Source organism: Alosa pseudoharengus, unplaced genomic scaffold (assembly GCF_046254945.1).
Source record: "Alosa pseudoharengus isolate Yale_2024_CS ecotype anadromous, Long Island Sound unplaced genomic scaffold, YU_APseudo_1.1 YU_APseudo_1.1_scf_14, whole genome shotgun sequence".
Classification (NCBI taxonomy): Eukaryota; Metazoa; Chordata; class Actinopteri; order Clupeiformes; family Clupeidae; genus Alosa; species Alosa pseudoharengus.
Genome location: NW_027468609.1, coordinates 31,278,096 through 31,298,607, shown reverse-complemented (window position 1 = coordinate 31,298,607; position 20,512 = coordinate 31,278,096). Strand labels below are relative to the sequence as shown.

At 45.4% G+C, this 20,512-nt stretch overlaps 1 protein-coding gene across 7 annotated transcripts in view; it reads right to left on the bottom strand.

Moving 5' to 3' along the window:
* The window catches only part of vav2 (vav 2 guanine nucleotide exchange factor), a 207,563-nt gene that overhangs the window by 17,152 nt on the left and 169,899 nt on the right, over positions 1-20,512 (bottom strand). For all 7 annotated transcript variants that reach the window (XM_076284657.1, XM_076284660.1, XM_076284658.1 and 4 more), the window contains exons 9-12: positions 7,504-7,603; positions 3,819-3,914; positions 1,175-1,243; positions 689-775 (exon numbers count right to left, since the gene is read on the bottom strand). In XM_076284657.1, the coding sequence (XP_076140772.1) occupies positions 689-775; positions 1,175-1,243; positions 3,819-3,914; positions 7,504-7,603 (352 nt within the window). The remainder of the gene's footprint in view (positions 1-688; positions 776-1,174; positions 1,244-3,818; positions 3,915-7,503; positions 7,604-20,512) is intronic.

Below are 20,512 nucleotides of genomic sequence, written 5' to 3'. Positions count from 1 at the left end.
ACTGCACTCACTGCCTAGATTAGGCACTTGGCACAACAATTCACATGTTTTGGGAGTGCATCCCAATCGGACACTTCTAGAATGATATGTTTTATATACTGTAATCACATTACTACTTGGAATTGACATACAACCCCCATCTATGCCTTCTTAATGATGATGCATAGCCATCCCTTACTCTAAGTCTGTGTTAGACTGCCCCTAGCAGGGCTCACTGCAGCAAATAATAATAATACTAAAAAAAAAACGGGTCCATCCTAATCTGCCCTTAAAACAATACTGGCTAACTGCCTTTCAGTGCATCACCTCTCCATCAGAAAAAATGTTGATCACACACACACAAACAAATAACAGGCAGTGGAACTGAGACTCAGACAGGGCCAAGGAAATGTTCTACAAGGCCCACAGAGGACACTGAGGAACAGGCTCAGACAACAACCCCATTGGCACTATAATAACTCACCCCCCTCCACATTAGAGAGAGACAGGGGGGCCTCTGGGAGTGAGATGCTATCATAGGGTTACCCCCAGGTGAGAGAGAAGAGGAGGGAACGAGTGAGTAAGCCAGTGAGTGAGTGAGTAAGCCAGTGAGTGAGTGAGTAAGCCAGTGAGTGAGTGAGTAAGCGAGTGAGTGAGTGAGTAAGCCAGTGAGTGAGTGAGTAAGGGAGTGATGGTGCCAGGTTCTCACCAGGTTCTCGATGGAGCTCTGGAACTCACTGATCTTCTTCAGCGTTTCGTTGTCTCTCTTCACCTCGTTGATGTACATAGCCAGGTCCTGAGGAGATAAGGGTGGGGGTGGGGGTGGGGGAGATGGATGCTTTACAAGCCTGTCCCAGCCCACTCATATAAAACACAGACACAGTGCTTTTCATAAAGGTGGATGATGGATTTAGCGCTAGCTCCAGGCTCTACCTTCTACCTGCCTGGGCAGGTGCTTTTAAAGGAAGAATAAAAGTCCTGACACTTGATTTAGCACCGTTAGTGTTAGGGGTTACTGGCTAGGAGCTTGTAGCAAGTCCAGGTAATGACTCATTTTGTAGACTTTTCAACTCCTAACTTCAGTGATTAAAAACAAACTCCTGGAGTGGAATTGAATACACACACACACACACACACACACACACACACACACACACACACACACACACACACACACACACACACACACACAAACCTGCATGGCTTCGAGCGCCTCCTTCAGCTGTAGTCTCTCTGGCCGGTCTGTCGAGTGACTTAGCAACTCCTGCAACCCAACAAACAAACACACATGAGTTCAAGAAAGCTCCACACAAACATACTTCACTCCCATGCACATGTACTCAAAGTGAAGGGATCTACCCCAGCCCTCTTCATGAAGCTAAACAGAGATCCTGATTGGAGGATGTGGATAAAAGGTGAAGTGCTTTGATGGCAATCTCACGGCCTCTATACACAAGTATGATGGAAATCTGAGAGGGTAGACTAAATATAACCAGCCAAAATGCTTTTCCTATAAACATCCCAAACTACGTCAGCCCAAAATGATACACAAATTCATCAAATATGAATCTCTTTCTGTCACCCAGCTATGCACACACAAGACTTTCCACCATCCATTTTTTATACTCGTGTTACTAAATTTCAAGGTACAAAAATGTGTCTTTGTGTATTGGTTCATTTAACACAATTAATACTTCATAAGAACAAGAAACGAAGAAATTACAGAAATCTCCTGTGAGCCACTTTGCCTCAATTTGTGTGCCAAACACGGCACAATTTTGTTGCTCTTACTTTTTTAGCACTAATTAACACAGTATCCAATTGCTCTAAGTTACAGTGGCAAATGCTTGACTGCCTTTAATGCTTAAATTATTTTTTCCAGCAAATTCCAAGCCAATCGTGGCAAAAACACTTTTCTTGTCTTCACAGCCAATCTTTAGTTTTATGTTTTAGAGTCAAGATTGACATTGAGATTGCAAATGGATTGAAAAGGCTTCATTTGGAGCTTACGAGACATTCTCCACTGTACTGTAGATCCGTTTTCATAAAGGGCATTGTGGGTAATTTAGTGAACTTAGTGACACTTTTGATGTGACACGTGACTGTGCTCACACATTTGCACATTATGTGTGCCGCATATGCAGAATACCACAAACACCCTTTAACCAGCAGGCAAATCATAACTGAGTCTGTCCTCAAGACATACACACACACACACAAACACACACACACACACACACACAAAGAGGTCAACATGAGTTATGAGTAAGAGGCCTTAGTCATATAAGGCCCATGTGCCTTTGCAGTGCTAAACATTCTACAGACCAAGCAGCCACCTTCGCTGGCTACAGAAACAGCCCTGAGGCAAACACACACACACACACACACACACACACACACACACACGTACAGGATGGTTGCGCGCGCGCACACACATGCGCGCACACACACACACACACACACACACACACACACACACACACACACACACACACACACACACACACACATACACACACACACACACACACACACACACACACATATTTAAGATGCCCCGTGGCTACAAATGTATAACTGTGTTCTGTGGATAACATGTGTGAAATGGGGTGCATTAAATAAGATTAAGGCAAGGCTGATCTACACAATGACGTGTGTGTGTGTGTGTGTGTGTGTGTGTGTGTGTGTGTGTGTGTGTGTGTGTGTGTGTGTGTACATGTGTACATGTGTATGTAAGAGAGAGCATTGAGCGCATGTGTTTGTTTGTATGCCTAAGCTGCTCTACTCTTTTCACCCTATTAGTTTGCCTGACATAATCAAACATCGTCTCACTGAGGTCTTGCTGACGCACACTCTGCGAACATCTCCATCGACTCCTCATGGATTATTGAACGAAAGCGTTAAATAAATCATATTGTGTATCATGCAATGGTGAGCCATTAGCACAGGCACAGTCCCGTGACGGAGTCATGTTCCCGGCCATATTTAGGTCAGGTTTCCTGCTTTTGGGGTGCGCGGCAGGCCGCCCCGGTGGGTGGGATTGGCATGTGCCTGCTGTGTCACAGTGCTATGAGATGAGTGGAGCTCCAGCAACCCTGCTGGGTGGGTTGGAGGGTAGTGAGGTGGGGCGGGGGGGGGGGGGGGGGGGGTGCTAAATGGAGATCCGCTGCCCCTGTTCCGCTTCCACGAGCCTCCTGGTGGGGAGCCAGCATTTGGAGCGAGGAAGTCAATGGGTGACCATGACGCCTGCCTCAATACTTATTCCACCACTGTGCTTCACTGGAGGGAGTGTGTATATGTATGTGTGTGTGTGTGTGTCTCTCTCTCTCTCTTTCTCTCTCTCTGTGTGTCTGTGTGTGTATGCCTATGGGCTCTGTGCACTAGTTTACTTGAAACCAGTTTTCCGTTCGTTGACATGGCTGTCAACAAGCACCTAAAGATGAAAATATAAGAAATACAATGTACACCAGTCTTAATGTCCGGTCAGGAGCACTGCTGTGCCACTCTGCTCAGCTTCAGGTCGTTCAGGTCGCAAAGGCGAATATAGCTTCCACCTTTTTCCTAAAAATGCCAGCCTACGTGCAGTGGTTGCACAAAATAAGGAGGGAAGGATTTTCACACGTTTTGGTACACTTCCTCTTCAGGTGCTTGTTGACAGCGATGTCAATGAACAGGAAACTGATTTGCCGACTTCTAGTAAGCTAGTGCACAGAGACCATAGGTATCTCAATACGGTAACATTTTATAATAACTACACACTATTAAGCATTTATTAAGCATTTGTAAACCATCTCTCTCTCTCTCTCTCACTCTCTCTCTCTCTCTGTGTATGTACTGACCTTTAGCAGCAGGTGGTATTTGAGAACTCTCTGCATGGGCACCACCAGCAGATCCTGCAGCTTGAACTTGCCCTCCTGGACCTTCATGGTGCACTCCTGCAGAAATACACCAAACACACACACACACACACACACACACACACACACACACACACACACACACACACACACACACACACACACACACAAACACACACCACATTTAAGGTCACAGGCCTTTCAGTTCAAGGTTTTTGGTAGACACCTCTGTCCATAGTGACCTACAAAATGTATTAGACAAATAAGAATATTTACTGTACAACTGTGAGAAACAATATTTATACACATTTACCAGTACATTTCATATGCATTATACATTAGCCAGCTCTCAGTCTCATCCCATACACTTACTGTAACACAGTGCCAACACAGCACTGCCACCAAGTCACACAAGCACTAAAGCAGTATTATTTGCTCCCTAAAGTAGGCCACACATACGTCAGTGTTATGACTCAATGTCATACTGACTCCGGCTGATTCAGTGTGCTCTAAACGCTTACTCAACACATGATGAGCCAGTGCCACTTCTCACAGCGCTTTCAGCTTCCACCGTCCTGCTTTCATCCATTTATACTAATGCAATTTCACAGATGCCACTGGATGTGTGTGTGTGTGTGTGTCTGTGTGTGTGTGTGTGTATGTGTGCTGAGAGAGATGGGAACAGTTGTATGCATCAAACATGAATGGTGATCGATGCGAACACATTTTCGCTGCTGTTCCGTCGTGTAGCTTGGCTGACGTACAATGACTATCGGCAGCCGGGTCAATGTTATATATCGCTGGCCATTATGATCAACGTCAGTCTTTGACAGGAACGTGTCGCAGACACACTTTGTTTGCTCGTGTCTGACAAACGGCCTATGATACTGTGCACTTAAACAAGGACAGATTACGTGTCACTATTGTGTGTTCACCAGGAGATGGAACGAGTCTTCTTCATCACTCTTAGACTCTTAAAAATAATGCCTCTGACACAGAACACTGTCTCAAACACTACCAATGTTTATCTGTAAATCAATAGATCTAAGCGCTGGTAAATCTAGGCCACTAAAATAAAACTGGAGTAACAATTTGGACACAGTTACTTTACCACACTTTCAACAGTGTCAGAGTCACCAGTGCAATACGGCAGGCAATCTCTGCTAGCAAACCTCTGATGGAGTACAATGGGGTGTGAGCGACATGGATTAGCTCTGACCTCCTCTATTGTTAATCTGAGTCACTAGCGCTAAGGGAGGGGATGGGGGGAGGTGGGGGACTGTTGACATTCACAACAAAGAGATGGAAGCGGGAAGGTGTGTCATTTTGGCTGGATTATCAGTTGGATTATCAGCATTTGTCTCTAACTTTCTCCTTCATCCCTTCTTTCTTACGCCCCTTCTTTCCCTCCCTCCCTGTGGAGATGCTTTCTTTAATTCCTCTCTTGACTCCTGTGGAAAGCTCGGGCCCCGCTCCTCGCCCGCGCCCCAATAACATGAGTCGGGCTCGCTCGTCTTCCTCACAAGCGGCTGCAATCATGTGGATTTGTCAAACGCCAGCGCAGACATAATCACTGGCATGCCGCTATCTGCCATGGGCTCACCCACTGCCATGCTCGGCTAAAAACAACAGCCAGCCAACTTCATCGGATCATCAAGTGTGTGTTTATGGATGGGGAGATAAGGAATTGGGTAATTGGAGCGTGTAGTGTGTGTGCGCCTCTGTGTCTGTGAGGATTGTGTGTAGGAAGTATGATACATCAGGAGTGTGTTTGTGTGTTGTTTGGGCCTGTGTGTGTGTGTGTGTGTGTGTGTGTGTGTGTGTGTGTGTGTGTTTGCATGTGTGCGCGCGCGTGTGCGTGCATGCGTGTGTGTGTGTGCTCCTCCAAGACCACTGCACCCATTGTTGCCCAACGTTTTAATGCCACTGTGCACTAATACCAGTGCAAATAAACCCGTGTCTGCTAGTGTGTAATGTATGTGTGCTGCTGTGCTTATGCAATTTACCGATATTATTACACACACTTAGCACTTCAAAGTAAGTAATATGAAGCAAATGACTCATGTGTGATTAATGTAAATCGATATGACGCTCATAAACTGCCCCTCCGGAGTCTTACGGGCCACCGAAGGCTCTTGGGTTACCACCTGAAACGAACACCAGCGCTCTCTGCCAGGAAAATATTGTAGCTCAAGCAATTATTTATCCAGCATAAATCCATCCTACAGAGGCCTGTAAATGTCGCCTGACTGGGCCCATAGTGTTTGGCTGAAAACGAGGCGCGCTAGTCTGCACTAGCGACAGTTCACATAATGAGTAATTGTGGTGTTATTGCTGTGTATGAGTTGCCAGTTGCGGTGCAATGAGGAATTAGCCTTGTGCCTAAGGGTGAAACGTTGGTGCCTGGTGCCCGGCCTTGCCTATGCAGACAGGAGAGGCTTAAGCTCTAATTCTGCATGAGTAAGTCCTATAGTGGAATGGTGCTTGTTTGTGCTGCACACAATTAAGGTGCTGTGTGGACCTCAACTCAGCAGGGAGATGAGTCAGGGCTTTTAGAGTGACACCTCTTACCAGGGTCACACTTTAAATATATACATGCACACACTCTATCTCTCTCACACACTCACACTCACACACACACACACACACACACAAACACACACACACACACAAACACATACATAAGCATACACAGCTAGAACCGCAAATCAGTGGCAACTCAGTGTGACTGTGTGACTAATACACACTGCAAAACCTGACTCAGTGTTCCCACATAAAGAATCATTTACCCCATGCTGCTGTGTAAGACGACCACGCAAACCCCAAATAACCATAGGCATACAGCCCCAATGAATATGTGAAGACACCACTTTGTGCAGTAGAATTAGAAATTATGCTACAGAGAATAGGTAGACAACCTGAGTGAACAAGGAGCATTGTGTGAGGAAGGATTGTGGGCAGTTCAACAGTGTGATGTCAAGCAGATTATTCACCTGTTCCCACTTTTTGATTTTGCTAATTAGGTTAATAAGTGCCATTTACTGGCACTCACAGGCAGTCAGTCTTGAATGAAATTGGTTTGGGATCACCAGCTGGATTTCCATCCAACTTGTTAATTGTGAATTTTGACCATCCGAACAGGAAATCCAAATGGAATTTGTCAAGTAAGAAATGAATTTGCTGCGGGGGGAAGGATTAACTCCTGATTCACATAGGACATAATGTGACCAAGGTGGATGGAAACACATTCACATCAAATCAGATGGAGATTTTACTACGTGATTGAAAAAGCACACAGACTCATGTCTCTTTAAGCCCAATTTCCATAAATGCACTTGACAGATGGATACCCAGCTAGTGTCATTATGAAAGGAGGATGCATAATAGACTGCAATAGAGTGCAGTTGAAGTGCGAAATGTTGAAATTAGAGTGGGCATAAAGTGACAAAACAGATGCATCGCTAACATTAATGGCTCAATTTTAGGCTCTACATGAACAATTTATTCAGCCCTATGCTGTCAAAATATGTAGGTAGATGCACTTGATTTGATTTGACTTGGTTGTGACAGTGAGCGCAATGTAAGCCATGTTATGAGCTATGTTAGTGTTTATGAATATGTCTGTGTGTTTGGTTGTGTGCTGTCTGATGTTGAACAGATGCTTTACCTCAACTTTCATCTTGACATCCTCTCGCGTCACGATAAGATCATCCAGGGTCTTCTGGGCATGCTCCATGTGGCTGCAGTACTGGCCGTAGATCAGGAGTCTGGGCGAAGAACAGAAGTGAAGACATATGAAGAGCTGACCACTCATCAGCATTCAAACAGCAATCAATCTGCCCCCCACTAACATTAAGACAGACAAAGAACTGACCACCCATTAACCCGTTCAAACACTTAAACCAGCCCTCACTGCCATTGACCAGCTCTTACTTTGGGGTCTCCCCTCCTGAGATATAACAAAGGCCTGAGGGTGATATATGTGCTTAAATACATGAGACCCACACCCAGGGCTAATGAGGAGGAACAGAGAACACTGTCCACTTCCATTCTGTCAACTGAACAGTCTGTCTATCTAACAAGGTATCATCAAGCAATACAGAAGAGGAATACCTGTTGGGTACCTAATTCTACATGTGCAATCCTTGCAAAGATGCATCACCATCAGTCCCATGACACTGAATGATCTGCCTTTAGATCATGTAGCATTTGTGAATCCTCTCTGAAATTGAGCCATTCAGATAGCTGAACAGGTTGAGCCAGGGAGAATCAGAGGAGCGTCTGCTCATCTCACTCCACAGCGGGGCACCACTGACACAGTTCACTTCCTCTTGGAACTGGTTCAAAGTCGCCTCGCTCGCCGTGAAAGATGGCGCCACTCGTGCCACACATTTCCTCTCGCCATCTTAGCGGGCGCTCCTCTGATTTTAAGTAGGCCACTAGCACTCGCTTGGCAGCGGGTAGAGAGACACCCCTCTCGGACCCAGTTGGCACCCTGGCGCCGTAATTTTGGCCAGAGGGGTTGATGGCAAGAGACAGAGCGAGAGAGAGAGATAGAGAGAGAGAGAGGGAGAGAGAGGAGAGAAAAAAGAGAGAGAATACGAGAGATAGAGGAAAAAAGAGAGAGAGAGGAGAGAAAAAGTTAGAGAGAACGCGAGAGAGATAGAGAGAGAAAAAAAGAGAGAGAGCAAGAGAGAGAGAGAGAGAAAATGGGAGAGAGAAAGTGGGAGAGAGAAAGTGGGGGGTGGATATCGGAGGGTATAATTGCTGCCCTGATGAGGATGCGGAGGCCGACTACAGCTGGAGCCCACGGTGGGAGGCTGGGACTGGGAGCTGAAAGGCAGCCCTGTTTAATTAAGGAGCCGCTTGGAGAGGGGCCGCACTGCAGAATACCCACTTGAGTGCTTGAGTGGAGAAAACACACGACCACACTCTTCATCTCTGGGTTTCTGCACTCGAGAGGGAAACGTATGTGCCATACGCACGCGCCCCACCACTTGGAATGACATCAACAGCCCAGGGAAGAAAATGAATGATGGCCTCACGTATGCCACAGTGTGGAGAGTGACATCAATTTCTGTCCTGCATTTAGGAGCAGGGAGGAGTTCAGGGGAAGAGGGAAGAAAGTTTATGGAGCTGAAATGAGTCTCAACGCCTGAATTATTAAAGATAGCTTGAGAGGCTTTTTAATCAGTTCGTGGCCAGGAACGCACTCTATTTTAACTACCTGTCCCCCTTGTGTTCTGTGCTGCAATGCAGGTGTAATTACCTCTGCTCTCACCTGCATGCTTCTGGTCTATTTTGAGGATTAAATGGTATGTACTCAGTCTTAGGCTACGCTGTTATCATTTTTCATATGTTTTCTCATACTGTATATCGTCCCCATGTTTTATGTGCATTTTACCTACTTACATCATGTTACACATTGTGTATAACAACACACCAAATGGCACACAGGAAAAGCATCACATACATGCAGGCATACCATGTTTGCAAAATGAAATATAAACGTGCCTCCACATAAACATGTTTGGAATCATTCCTTTATCTAATTTATCCAATCTGCTATTCTAAGGAAGAACAGGTGATCAGGAAAGAGGGGAAGAGGCCAAGAGAGAAGCAACAAGAGAATAAAAGGGAGGAGTTCTTAGAAATAGACTCACTAGAGGATCTCAGAGATAATAACGGCTGCAGGAGTATTTCCTCTTTAGTCTACCCCCTATAGACAGATCTGCAGTATCCCCTGGTGTCATTTTTATCTCAACAACACAGGAAGAGGTCAGAGGAGCTTCACGTAACATGGCATTCCAGTCACACATCCTTTCACACCAATGTGTGTACATGTTTCCTTTAAGTCTCATCAGTTTCATACATGCATAAGTGTGTGTGTGTGTGTGTGTGTGTGTGTGTGTGTGTGTGTGTGTGTGTGTGTGTGTGTGTGTGTGTGTGTGTGTGTGTGTGTGTATGTGTGATCACCATGTACTGTATGTGCCTCTGTGTTTGTGTGTGTGTGTATGTGTGTGTGTGTGCGTGTGTGTGCTTGACTGTGTGTGTGTGTCTGTGTGTGGTGTGTGTGTGTGTGTGTGTGTGTATGTGTGTGTGTGTGTGTATGTGTGATCACCATGTACTGTATGTGCCTCTATGTTTGTGTGTGTGTGTGTGTGTGTGTGTGCGCTTGACTGTGTGTGTGTGATGTGTGTGTGTGTGTGTGTGCTTGACTGTGTGTGTGTGTGTGTGTGTGTGTGTGTATGTGTGTGTGTATGTGTGATCACCATGTACTGTATGTGCCTCTATGTTTGTTTGTGTGTGTGTGTGTGTGTGTGTGTGTGTGTGCTTGACTGTGTGTGTGTGATGTGATGTGTGTGTGTGTGTGTGTGTGTGTGTGTGTGTGTGTGTGTGTGTGTGTGTGCTTGACTGTGTGTGTGTGTGTGTGTGTGTGTGTGTGGTGTGTGTGTGTGTGTGTGTGTGTGTGTGTGTGTGTGTGTGTGTGTGTGTGTGTGTGTGTCTTCCTCTCTCTCTCTCCTGCTGCTCTCTGCACCCCTCGGGGCTAACGAGGACCTTATTAGGGTCTGATCCACAAAGAGCCGGACAGATCCTCTCCTCCAGCAGGGGAGAATGAAGCAAGGGATGGGAAGGAGAGATAGAGAGAGAGAGAGAGAGAGAGAGAGAGAGAGAGAGAGAGAGGGAGAGAGAGAGAGATAGAGAGGGAGAGAGAGAGAGAGACAGAGAGATTAATGGGAACTCCATTCAATTAGAAGACAGGGCCCAGACACAGTGCCAATCCAAAGGCATATTGAGGATCCAGGGGCAAGTGGCAGGCATTAAGTCTAATAACCCATGTCACGGGCCTAATTGAACATGAAGGTCCTTTTTTCCTCTCTGGTCTTTTTCCCTCTCTGCCATGCCCAGTATGGTTAAGGTGGATCTTAAGGTGGACTGGACGGAAAGAAAGCATGACCACAGCTGTGGGGTAAGGTAGCGGTGTTCACAGGTCTGTTATTGATTAGAAAATAAATTGTGAATGCTACAACTCATGAATCCAGCTTTTCACCACCATATGTCATGTTTAACACCCGCCCCTGATGTTTCTCCACAAATCAGCCTCTTTAACCCTTAGAACCCTAAGCTGTTTCACTACCTTTATTCATAAGGATTTATTCTGGTCATTGTAAGTGCCACACACATATATTATATATTGTTTTTTTCAGGAGAGTTTAGGCTATTCAGATCTGCCATCATTTCATGTATTAATACTAGCATTGATTTTATTTTGATTTTTAAAGAATTAAAATATAAAAAGTGTATTATAAAAATTCTTATATTTCGACATGTATCTCACCACAGCAAGCTCACAGCTCTACATGCATTTCATGTGTGTGTAGGGCAGACTGTCCTGAATCGGGCAATATAATTGCCATGTTGGAGGGATACTCTGGGGCTGAGCAATTTACAGAAATATTTGCTGAGTGATTTACGGAAATAAATGGCATTTTTTATTTAGTGATGAAAAATGACCTTTCTGCGCTCCATATCTGTGACACGAACTGATCTGACCTGACTTGACCCGAGGTTGCGTGTTAGCCTGCGTGCCTGTGTGTATGCAGTCATAATAATTCTCAACTCTTTACTGCACTGCCATGAACAAAGTAAAGGCAAAAAAGGTGTTTATTTGTTGAACAAATTGGGATGCAATGTGAGCCTTGAATTGGATGCCATGCAGGAATTTGCTAGGATCTCAAAACCGGAATATGAACATGCTTTGCCATAGAGAAACACATGATAGCATTGGATTATAAACATGCTTTGCCACAAGAACAGACAAAAACGTGGGGTAAGTCCAGCTATATGAAGTTATTATTTTGCTCTCACTTCGTCTGTTTTATAACCCAGAAGGATGTACTTGGTATCAAATGATAGCTCTGAGTCTCCTCTTTCATCTGACATGCGTGGCATATCTATGCGATCACGGGTCCGCGAGTAATTCAAAGGAGAGTAATGAGTGTGCAGCGTTGGTTTGTGTACATGACGTTATTATTTTGCAGTCACTTCGTCTGATTTTATAAGCCAGAAGGATCGATAAACATGGTACCAATGGATAGCCCTGTGCCCCCTCTTTCATCTGATATGCTTGCCATATCGATGCGATCACGGGTTCGCGAGTAATTCAAACTAGAGTAATGTGTGTGCAGGTGAATGCAGAGAAGTATAGACTGTAAATATGATGCAATTTGATTTAATTTCATGATTTTTTTTAATTTTCATACTTGATCGTACAGACAAGTGTGTAGTCTCGTTGGAAAGCCCCACTTCTGCTCTGTCGTGCAATAAAGGTTTCATCTCGCTGCGATGAACCGTTCTGGAGCAATGTAACAGAGAAGAAAGGGTGTGTTTTTTGACGCACTTTGCGTCAATCGGGTTCTAAGGGTTAAAGCTCAACATATCAAAAGATAAATATAAAGGATTTGATCAATCTGGTCTCATCTATAGAGAAAAGAACAGAAAGGGAAACAGGGGACCCGGTCATTTAGATGATGTGTATGTAAACAGCAAACACTAGAGAGTTAAGTATGCAGTACGAGCAGAGCTAATAGAAGTAAATAAACACATAAACACATAAACAAATGCATACATGAAGAAAAGAAAGAAAGAAAGAAAGAAAGAAAGAAAGAAAGAAAGAAAGGGGAAAATGTGATTTATGCTGCAAGGGGATATGCCTGCTTCAGAGGTTGTGCAAAGTTGACAGCAGGGAAGCCCCCCTGCCACACACACACACACACACACACACACACACACACACACACACACACACATTGTTCACTCCAGCCAAATTTAGGCCTGGCCCCCTGAAGGCCAGCTATCCTAGAACTCGCAGTCACATGGAGTATCATGGAGTGAGAAAACAGAGGTCACACACACACACACACACACACACACACACACACACACACACACCCACACACACACACACACACATACACTCACACACACTCACACACACAGATGCAGAAAAAGAGGTCACACACACGTGACACTCACACGTTCACACACATGTTCGCACAATGACAGAGGAGGACAAGGCAGAATTCCATTTTCTTCTTAACCTGACATCTACCCTACACAAACCCACATATCAAAAGAAAGAGAGAGGCCACAAAAAAAGCCCATAATCCATATTTATACAATAATAATCATCTGTCCTTACTTACTCTTCCTGCATGCGTGCAACACTACTGGGGGATTTTTTCAGAAGGTTTATTTGTCCCCTTCACATTTCACAGCAGCAGTGCGTGGGCATGGGGAAAAATGGAACAGCTATTGTAGTCATCATAAGAGGGACTATATGGCACTGCAAATAGCACACTTACAATTATTATGACCGCCGCGCAGCGAAGCGGCGGTCATATAGGTTTAGTCAGATTTTTTTTTTTTGGAAGTGTAGGATCATTATGACACCATCTGTATGCACGCCAAGTTTTGTGGAATTCCGTTCATGGGGGGCCACACAATAAATTAATTTATGTTACTATACACCAACTGGCCTGTAGGTGGCCGGAGACAGTTTTCTGTGAATATCTCGAGAACCGTAGGGCCTAGGAGGTCCACCTTTTTTATGTATGTTGGTCTTAAGGGGGCATGTCAACTCATTCCATTACCACTTATTTCATGTATAGCGCCACCTAGTTAAAAATTAAAAAGTATGTATGCTTTATTCATGGACCAAATGTGGATGGCAGGTGAATTTGGTTCCTGCCTTTCTTTTATATGTGCAAATTCACGATGGGGTAATATGTTTATTTATGTTTTCTTTTTAAGAGGAATGTCTGATAGTACTATTTTTCCCATTTTGCCGTAATGCCATGAAGGGTTGAATAAATTACATAAGCACTGGTATAAATAACTATAAGCATTGGTCCAGAAAATATCTAAATATTGTTTCTATATTGTTGCTTAGCAAATATTTGGGTGTGCAACATTTACACTTCCGGTCTGCTTTCTGTGTGGCTATATTACCATGGCTCCATGTGATCTTGTAATAATATTCAAACCAAAACAACTACTGCTGCACCCTATAAGCACTTTTTTTTGCTCCTTTCCTCACCCCATGCCACCTTCTATCCCTGCCAAGCTTGTATCACCATGCCCCCCTCCCCCCTCTCTTTAGACCAGACCACTCTGAATGCAAAGTTTGGCAAATATTCAAAAAGTTGGGCGTGCAACATTTACATTTCTGGTCTGCTTTCTCACAATGCCTTTGTGTGGCTATACTACCATGGTTCCATGTGGTCTTGTAAACAATATTCAAACCAAAACAAATGCAAAACAAAAGCTATGACACTAAAGCTATAACTTTAACTAAGTTAGTTTTCTCCTTAGTTAGCTCCTTTCCTCACTCCATGGCACTTCTATCCACGCCCAACTGGCATCACACACTTAGAAAAAGCACTGATCAAATGCTACCAGAGACTTTCTAATGAGGAGACACAGCACTCAAAAATCCTCCATAGAAATGCATGTGGTTAGTATCCCGCCCCTTCCACGGCAAAATAGTTGACATGTGAATACATCGTGCCAATCATGTGTTGTGATCTCATCTCTGGAGTAAGGTTGGTGTCGTGAAGCCTTGTGCATGCGCAGTTCTGCCCAAAATAGATGCCAGATAAGTGCCCAAAAAGCATTAACAATATGGCCGCTAAGTGGAGGGACTTGCCTAAAAGGACTTTGATGCTACAGGAGAAAAAGGGCCAAAAGAGAAGGGAGTATCCGCTTTTTTCAATGGGTATGCCGTGGTATTCCACCACTTTAACATACAGTAAGCGATGGCTCAAGAATTTTCCCTCCAAATCTCTGTAATCAGGTTTCTTCACTTAACTGAGATCATCTCACCGCTGTACTACCTTTCTCTGTCACTTATTTAACCATTTAGCATTTAGCAGTTTGTGATTACAAGTATGTGTGTGTGTGTGTGTGTGTGTGGGGGGGGGGTGGGGCATTTAGCATAGCATTTACGAGTTTGTGATTACAAGTGTGTGTGTGTGTGTGTGTGTGTGTGTGAATTTTGAACATTATTGAATATTGGGAGCGGGGGTACCCCTCAAAGTATATTATAATTATGACCTTGGTGTGTGTGTGTCTGTGTGTGTGTGTGTTTCTGTGTATGAGTGTGTGGTGTGTGAAGGCGAGTAGGCATGAGCATATATTGAAAAGATTATGTGAAAACGAAGCGATATCCCGTCTAATGCTTATTATGGAGAGGATGGTGAGGACTAGTGCTTGAGTGAGTGGCCTCTGAGAGGATTACTTCATCAGTGGATAATCCCTTTGAACTCACTCTTATAAACAGCCTTAGTGAGATCGCATCTGAGGACTCCACTCACCACCTACACAAGATCCCTTACGCCAACACGCTAATCTCCCATTCACACATCAGGTTGGTACATGCTAAGGTAGAGAAGCATTTTTTTCTACTCCACATATACTTTAAAGGAGCACAAATGAGTTCACATACAGTACAACCCCCAGCCCCAACATGCACCTGCACCCACCAATGACATGCATTAGGCTGTATGATGTACTATTACAGTGGACAGAGTGCACGTGCCAGAGTGGTACTCCAGGCAGTGTTCTTCCTTATGAACTCCCTCTGTAGCCCCCAGCTTTTGAGAGGGAGGGGAGAGAGAGGGGGAGATGCAGGAGGCGTTGGGCACGCACACACACATACAACACACACACACACACACACACACACACACACACACACACACACACACACACACACACACACACACACACACACACACACACACACACACACACACACACACACACACACACACACACACACACACACGCGCGCGCGCGCGCGGTTCTGTTCCATCTGCAGTGCTCTGGCTGCTGTAAGGTGTTCACTGCTGCTGCCGCTGCTGCTGTGATGTGCTCCATTCTGACAAGTGCAGGAAGTGTGCTGTTCTGGCATCTTCTGCGGACTTCTCTCATTTCCCCTTTCCTCTCTCTTCCACTCTCTCTGTTTTTCTATCCATTTGTTCTCTCTCTCTCTCTCTCTCTCTCATTGGAAATGCCTGACTGGTTATCTGTGACAGCTCTGCAGGCTTCTCCACATCCTCTGTGGCTGCTGGTGGTGAGAACACACATGTGCACACAAACAGCCTCTCATATGTGCTGCCAGAAACCAACACACACACACACACACACACAGACACACACACACACACACACACACACACACACACACACACACACACACACACACACACACACACACACACACACATACATGTGTCTCTTTACATTCATCTCGGCCTTCCTGCGTTATCTCCCTTTTCTTCCTCTCGCACTTTCTCATTACCGCCGGGGCACTCGCGCATGGCGTCTGGGGGAAAATACAATTTCTAGTTGAACTGCGCCGTGCCATCCCCCCCCCCCCCCCCACCGCCACTGCGGTCCTCCCTACAGGCCTGGCATGGGGCGGCATGGTGGCACTGCGCCCCGAATGTCCCTGAGATGCAGGAGGAGGTGGGGAGTGGGGTGGGGGTGGGGGGGGGGGGGAGCTGTCACTGTGGAGCGCGGCCGACAGGAGGAGAGGAGCAGGTAATGGTCTCTGACACGCCACGTCCAGATCCAATCACTTCCGCTTAAGGAGGTGTCTGGAGGACGACAAGCAGGACACAGAGCCCAAGCCAGCACAGCAGAGGGTGGAGGAAGTAACCAGCGAGCAACCAATGGTACAGAGACCTCAGGATGGACAACAGGCACAGAACCTCAGGATGGACAACACAAGGAGGCAAAGCCCAGAAAAGCGAAAACAGCACAACACACCACATAAATAGATTACAACCAACACAACAATCTTTTCAATAAATCAGCCACACTCGTTCTGTTTCGGTGCATGCCTGCAGAGATTGAGAGAGCAGAGGTGCACATTCACAAGCATGCACGCATACCTTGTATGCCACGTCTAGTGTGTCTATTTGGACTAAAAAATGACACCTTCAAGTTCACACACAGGAGGAACTGAGCTTTTAAACACCTAGATATCACTGTTGCACAGACTCTCACTTATTACAATCCCCCCTTCCCTTCCTCTCTCTCTCTCACACACACACACACACACACACACACACACACACACACACACACACACACACACACACACACACACACACACACACACACACACACACACACACACGCACACAATCACACTTTCACTGCAAGATGTGTAGACGAGTAGCTGCCTATTGGAGTCATATCCCCCCTGTAGGGCTCAGCCGTCCTCCAGCATCTGAGAGTCTAAGGCTGTGGATGGAGGACGTGGTAGGAAGCTGGTGCAGGGAGAGAATAACTGGCATTTCCCCTCAGTCGCGCCGCTCTGAAAAAGCCCCTCATTCATTCCATTTGAAAAGAAACGCACACAGCAGAAAGGTCAGTGAGACTTACGCACAGAGATAACAAAATTAATTAAAGTGTTAAAGTGTGTGTGTGTATGTGTGTGTGTGTGTGTAAGTGCGTGAGCCGGCTGCTCATGAGTGTGCCAGGGCCTTGGAAATGTGCCAAATCCCTTGACCATCACACACACACACACAATTATTGTCAATCAGCACGACAATGCCATGGCCAATGACGCCTGCTCTGACGTGAGGGGCTGACCGGCCCAAAATAAACTCTCCCACATTGTGCCTAATGTCACCTAATGTAAATATGTCCCCCCTCTGGTCATGTGAATATAACACAAGCCTAACAGACAGAGAGGAAGAGAGAGGATAAGGACCAACAATGACAGATAGGAGGAGACGGGGGAATCGTTTAAAAGGCCCATTGCGTGCAAAGAAGCCCCACTTTCAAAATGCTACTCTGAATTTGCCAGAAGAAGAAAAAAAAACCTTTGTGCTTTTTTACTCAGCGATGATATTCTCTTTTTCTCTACCTCTGCCTCTTGTGTACTCTCTCTCTCTCTCTCTCTCTCTCTCTCTCCTTCCTCATTTGCAGTGTGTGTGGTACATGCTCTGGAGCGCTTCAGTGACCTAAAATCCTGTCCATGTGATGGACACACAGACACACACACACATACATACATACACACACACACATTTACTCAAGCTCACACTCAAGCTGAAGGCTGTGACAACCCCCCCCCCCCCCCTGTCTCCTCTAGCCCTCTGTGCAGTGGCATGCAGCAGAAGTGCACATTTATGATGCAGGCACATCACAGCTCAATCTGATTATAGATTAGGGGCACTGGCTTAAATAAACACAGGAAGAACTGAGGGGGAGAGATAGAGCGATAGAGAGAGAGAGAGAGAGACAGAGATAGAGAATGAGAGAGGCAGAGAAAGAGAAAGGCGTGCCAGTCGTGTCAATTTACCCTCACACATCAAATACGACCCCCCTTTAGCACCGCCATAATGAGGCAATTACCTACGCAAACTGACAATGGCAAACAATGGAAGTGACACACACACACACACAAAGGCAAATACATGTTCTCAGATCACTCCTCAGAGAGGAAAACACCCATGTAGTTAACCAAGGGATGAAGCTCTTGCATAAGCTCTACCTCTCTTTCTTTCTTTCTTTCTTTCTCTCGCTTTCCTAGACCTCTCTCTCTCTCTCTCTCCGCACGTTCCCTGGCTCTCTTTCTCCGTGGCTGGCCTAAAATAGAGCGCTCAGTGGATGGGTCTGTGGGGGCGCTCTCTGCTCCACTGCCACAGCATACTGTCATTATGGCCTTAAACCTGCTATTACCCATCACCTACACCACAGCAGGCACTAATCACTGAGGGAGAGAGGGAGAGAGAGAGAGAGGGGGGGGGGCAAAGGAGAAGAGAAAAGGGAGTATAGTTGAGACAAGCAATAGATGGGAAAAAAAGTAAAACTAAGGGAAATTAGAAGGAATGTTTCTGAAAATGCTTCCTTATCTCATAGCATGTGTACAAACAAGCCTCACAGTCTAAAATACAAAGTGACTTGTGACTCTTAACGGAATTAACGGACAAAGGGGGAGACAGAGCGTGTATAAGTGGACGACAGACAAGACCGGACGTGCACAGGAAATGAAAATGTCAGACAGACGACTAGACAGCCCAAGAGAGACCGGTCGAGTGTCTCCTGTGTGCTTGAAGAGGAGCAAAAACTCCAATTAGCAAACAAAACATTGAGCACTTCCCATCTCCTCCACAGAGTTGGAAAAGAGCACTTAAGCTTAAGGGATTACCATTGACTGGGCTGCTGTGGTATGATTGTGGAAGGAATTGAGCGTGTGTGCACTGGCACTACAACGGAGGGAAAGAGAGGAGGGAAGAGAGAGGTGGTGAAGGAGGAGGAGGAGAGAGAGAGAGAGAAAGGAGGAGGAAGATGTGCAGAGGGAGGGAGGAGTGGAGATAATAATAAGAAAAGTGTGCAGATAAGGAGTAGGAATCTCCAGAAGAGATGGCATCCCTCCTGGTCTCCTGAGTTCAGCTGGGATATGTGAGACGTGGAGTGTGTGTGAGTGTGTGTGTGCAAGTGTGTGAGTGTGTGTGAGTGTGTGTGTGAGTGTGTGTGTGAGTGTGTGTGAGAGTGTGTGAATGTGCGTGTGAATGTGTGTGAGTGTGTGTGAGTGTGTGTGTGTGTGAGAGTGTGTGAATATGTGTGTGAATGTGTGTGAGTGTGTGTGAGTGTGTGTGTGTGTGAGAGTGTGTGAATATGTGTGTGAATGTGTGTGAGTGTGTGTGAGTGTGTGTGTGTGTGTGAGAGTGTGTAAATGTGCGTGTGAATGTGTGTGAGTGTGTGTGAGTGTGTGTGTGTGTGAGAGTGTGTGAATATGTGTGTGAATGTGTGTGAGTGTGTGTGAGTGTGTGTGTGTGAGAGTGTGTGAATGTGTGTGAGTGTGCGTGAGTGTGTGTGTGTGTGTGTGTGTGTGTGTGTGTGTGTGTGTGTGTGTGTGTGTAGGGAGTGTATCCTTCCACTCTGGGCTGTCTGACTGACAGATGGGGAGGTTCATTAATCTAGCTGAGTGACTGCTGTCACCCTGATCAAGTCACTTCTCACTGCCTTTATGCAAGCCTCACCTTACATGTTAATGCATCCAGAGAGAGAGAGAGAGAGAGAGAGAGAGAGAGAGAGAGAGATTCTAAATAATCTTCATGCTTAAGAAATACATACAGATGGTCTCTTTAATTCAAAGTTCCTGCAGAAATGAATTTATTCCAGTAAAGTTGGAAATGAATTTATTCCAGTAAAGTTGGAAATGAATTTATTCCAGTAAAGTTGGAAATGTGATGGATATCACTGGCACTGTGTCTGCCAAAGGACTATGGCATTACTATTAATGTGTGAGCAGGAAAGCACACATTTCACTGCTTTTATGTATTACTATCAAGATGATGATTACTTAGCAATCGTATTAGAGTGAAGAGAAATGGAGATTATCAGCAGAAAGCCCTCTACAGTTAGAGGATCGAAGCTCTGCTCTATCACTCCCTTGAAAACGACTCTGCTAAGGAAATCTGCCATTGCACAATCCTGAAGTGATGGCCTAAACACAGAAACCCACACACCTGTTGTTTTAATCAATTTCACATTACAAGTTAAACTAATCAGAAAGAACTAATCAAATCACTATGCCATTAAGCTTTGTGTATTGAGGTGACCCTTGCAGGAACTAGGGGTGGTATTTTACT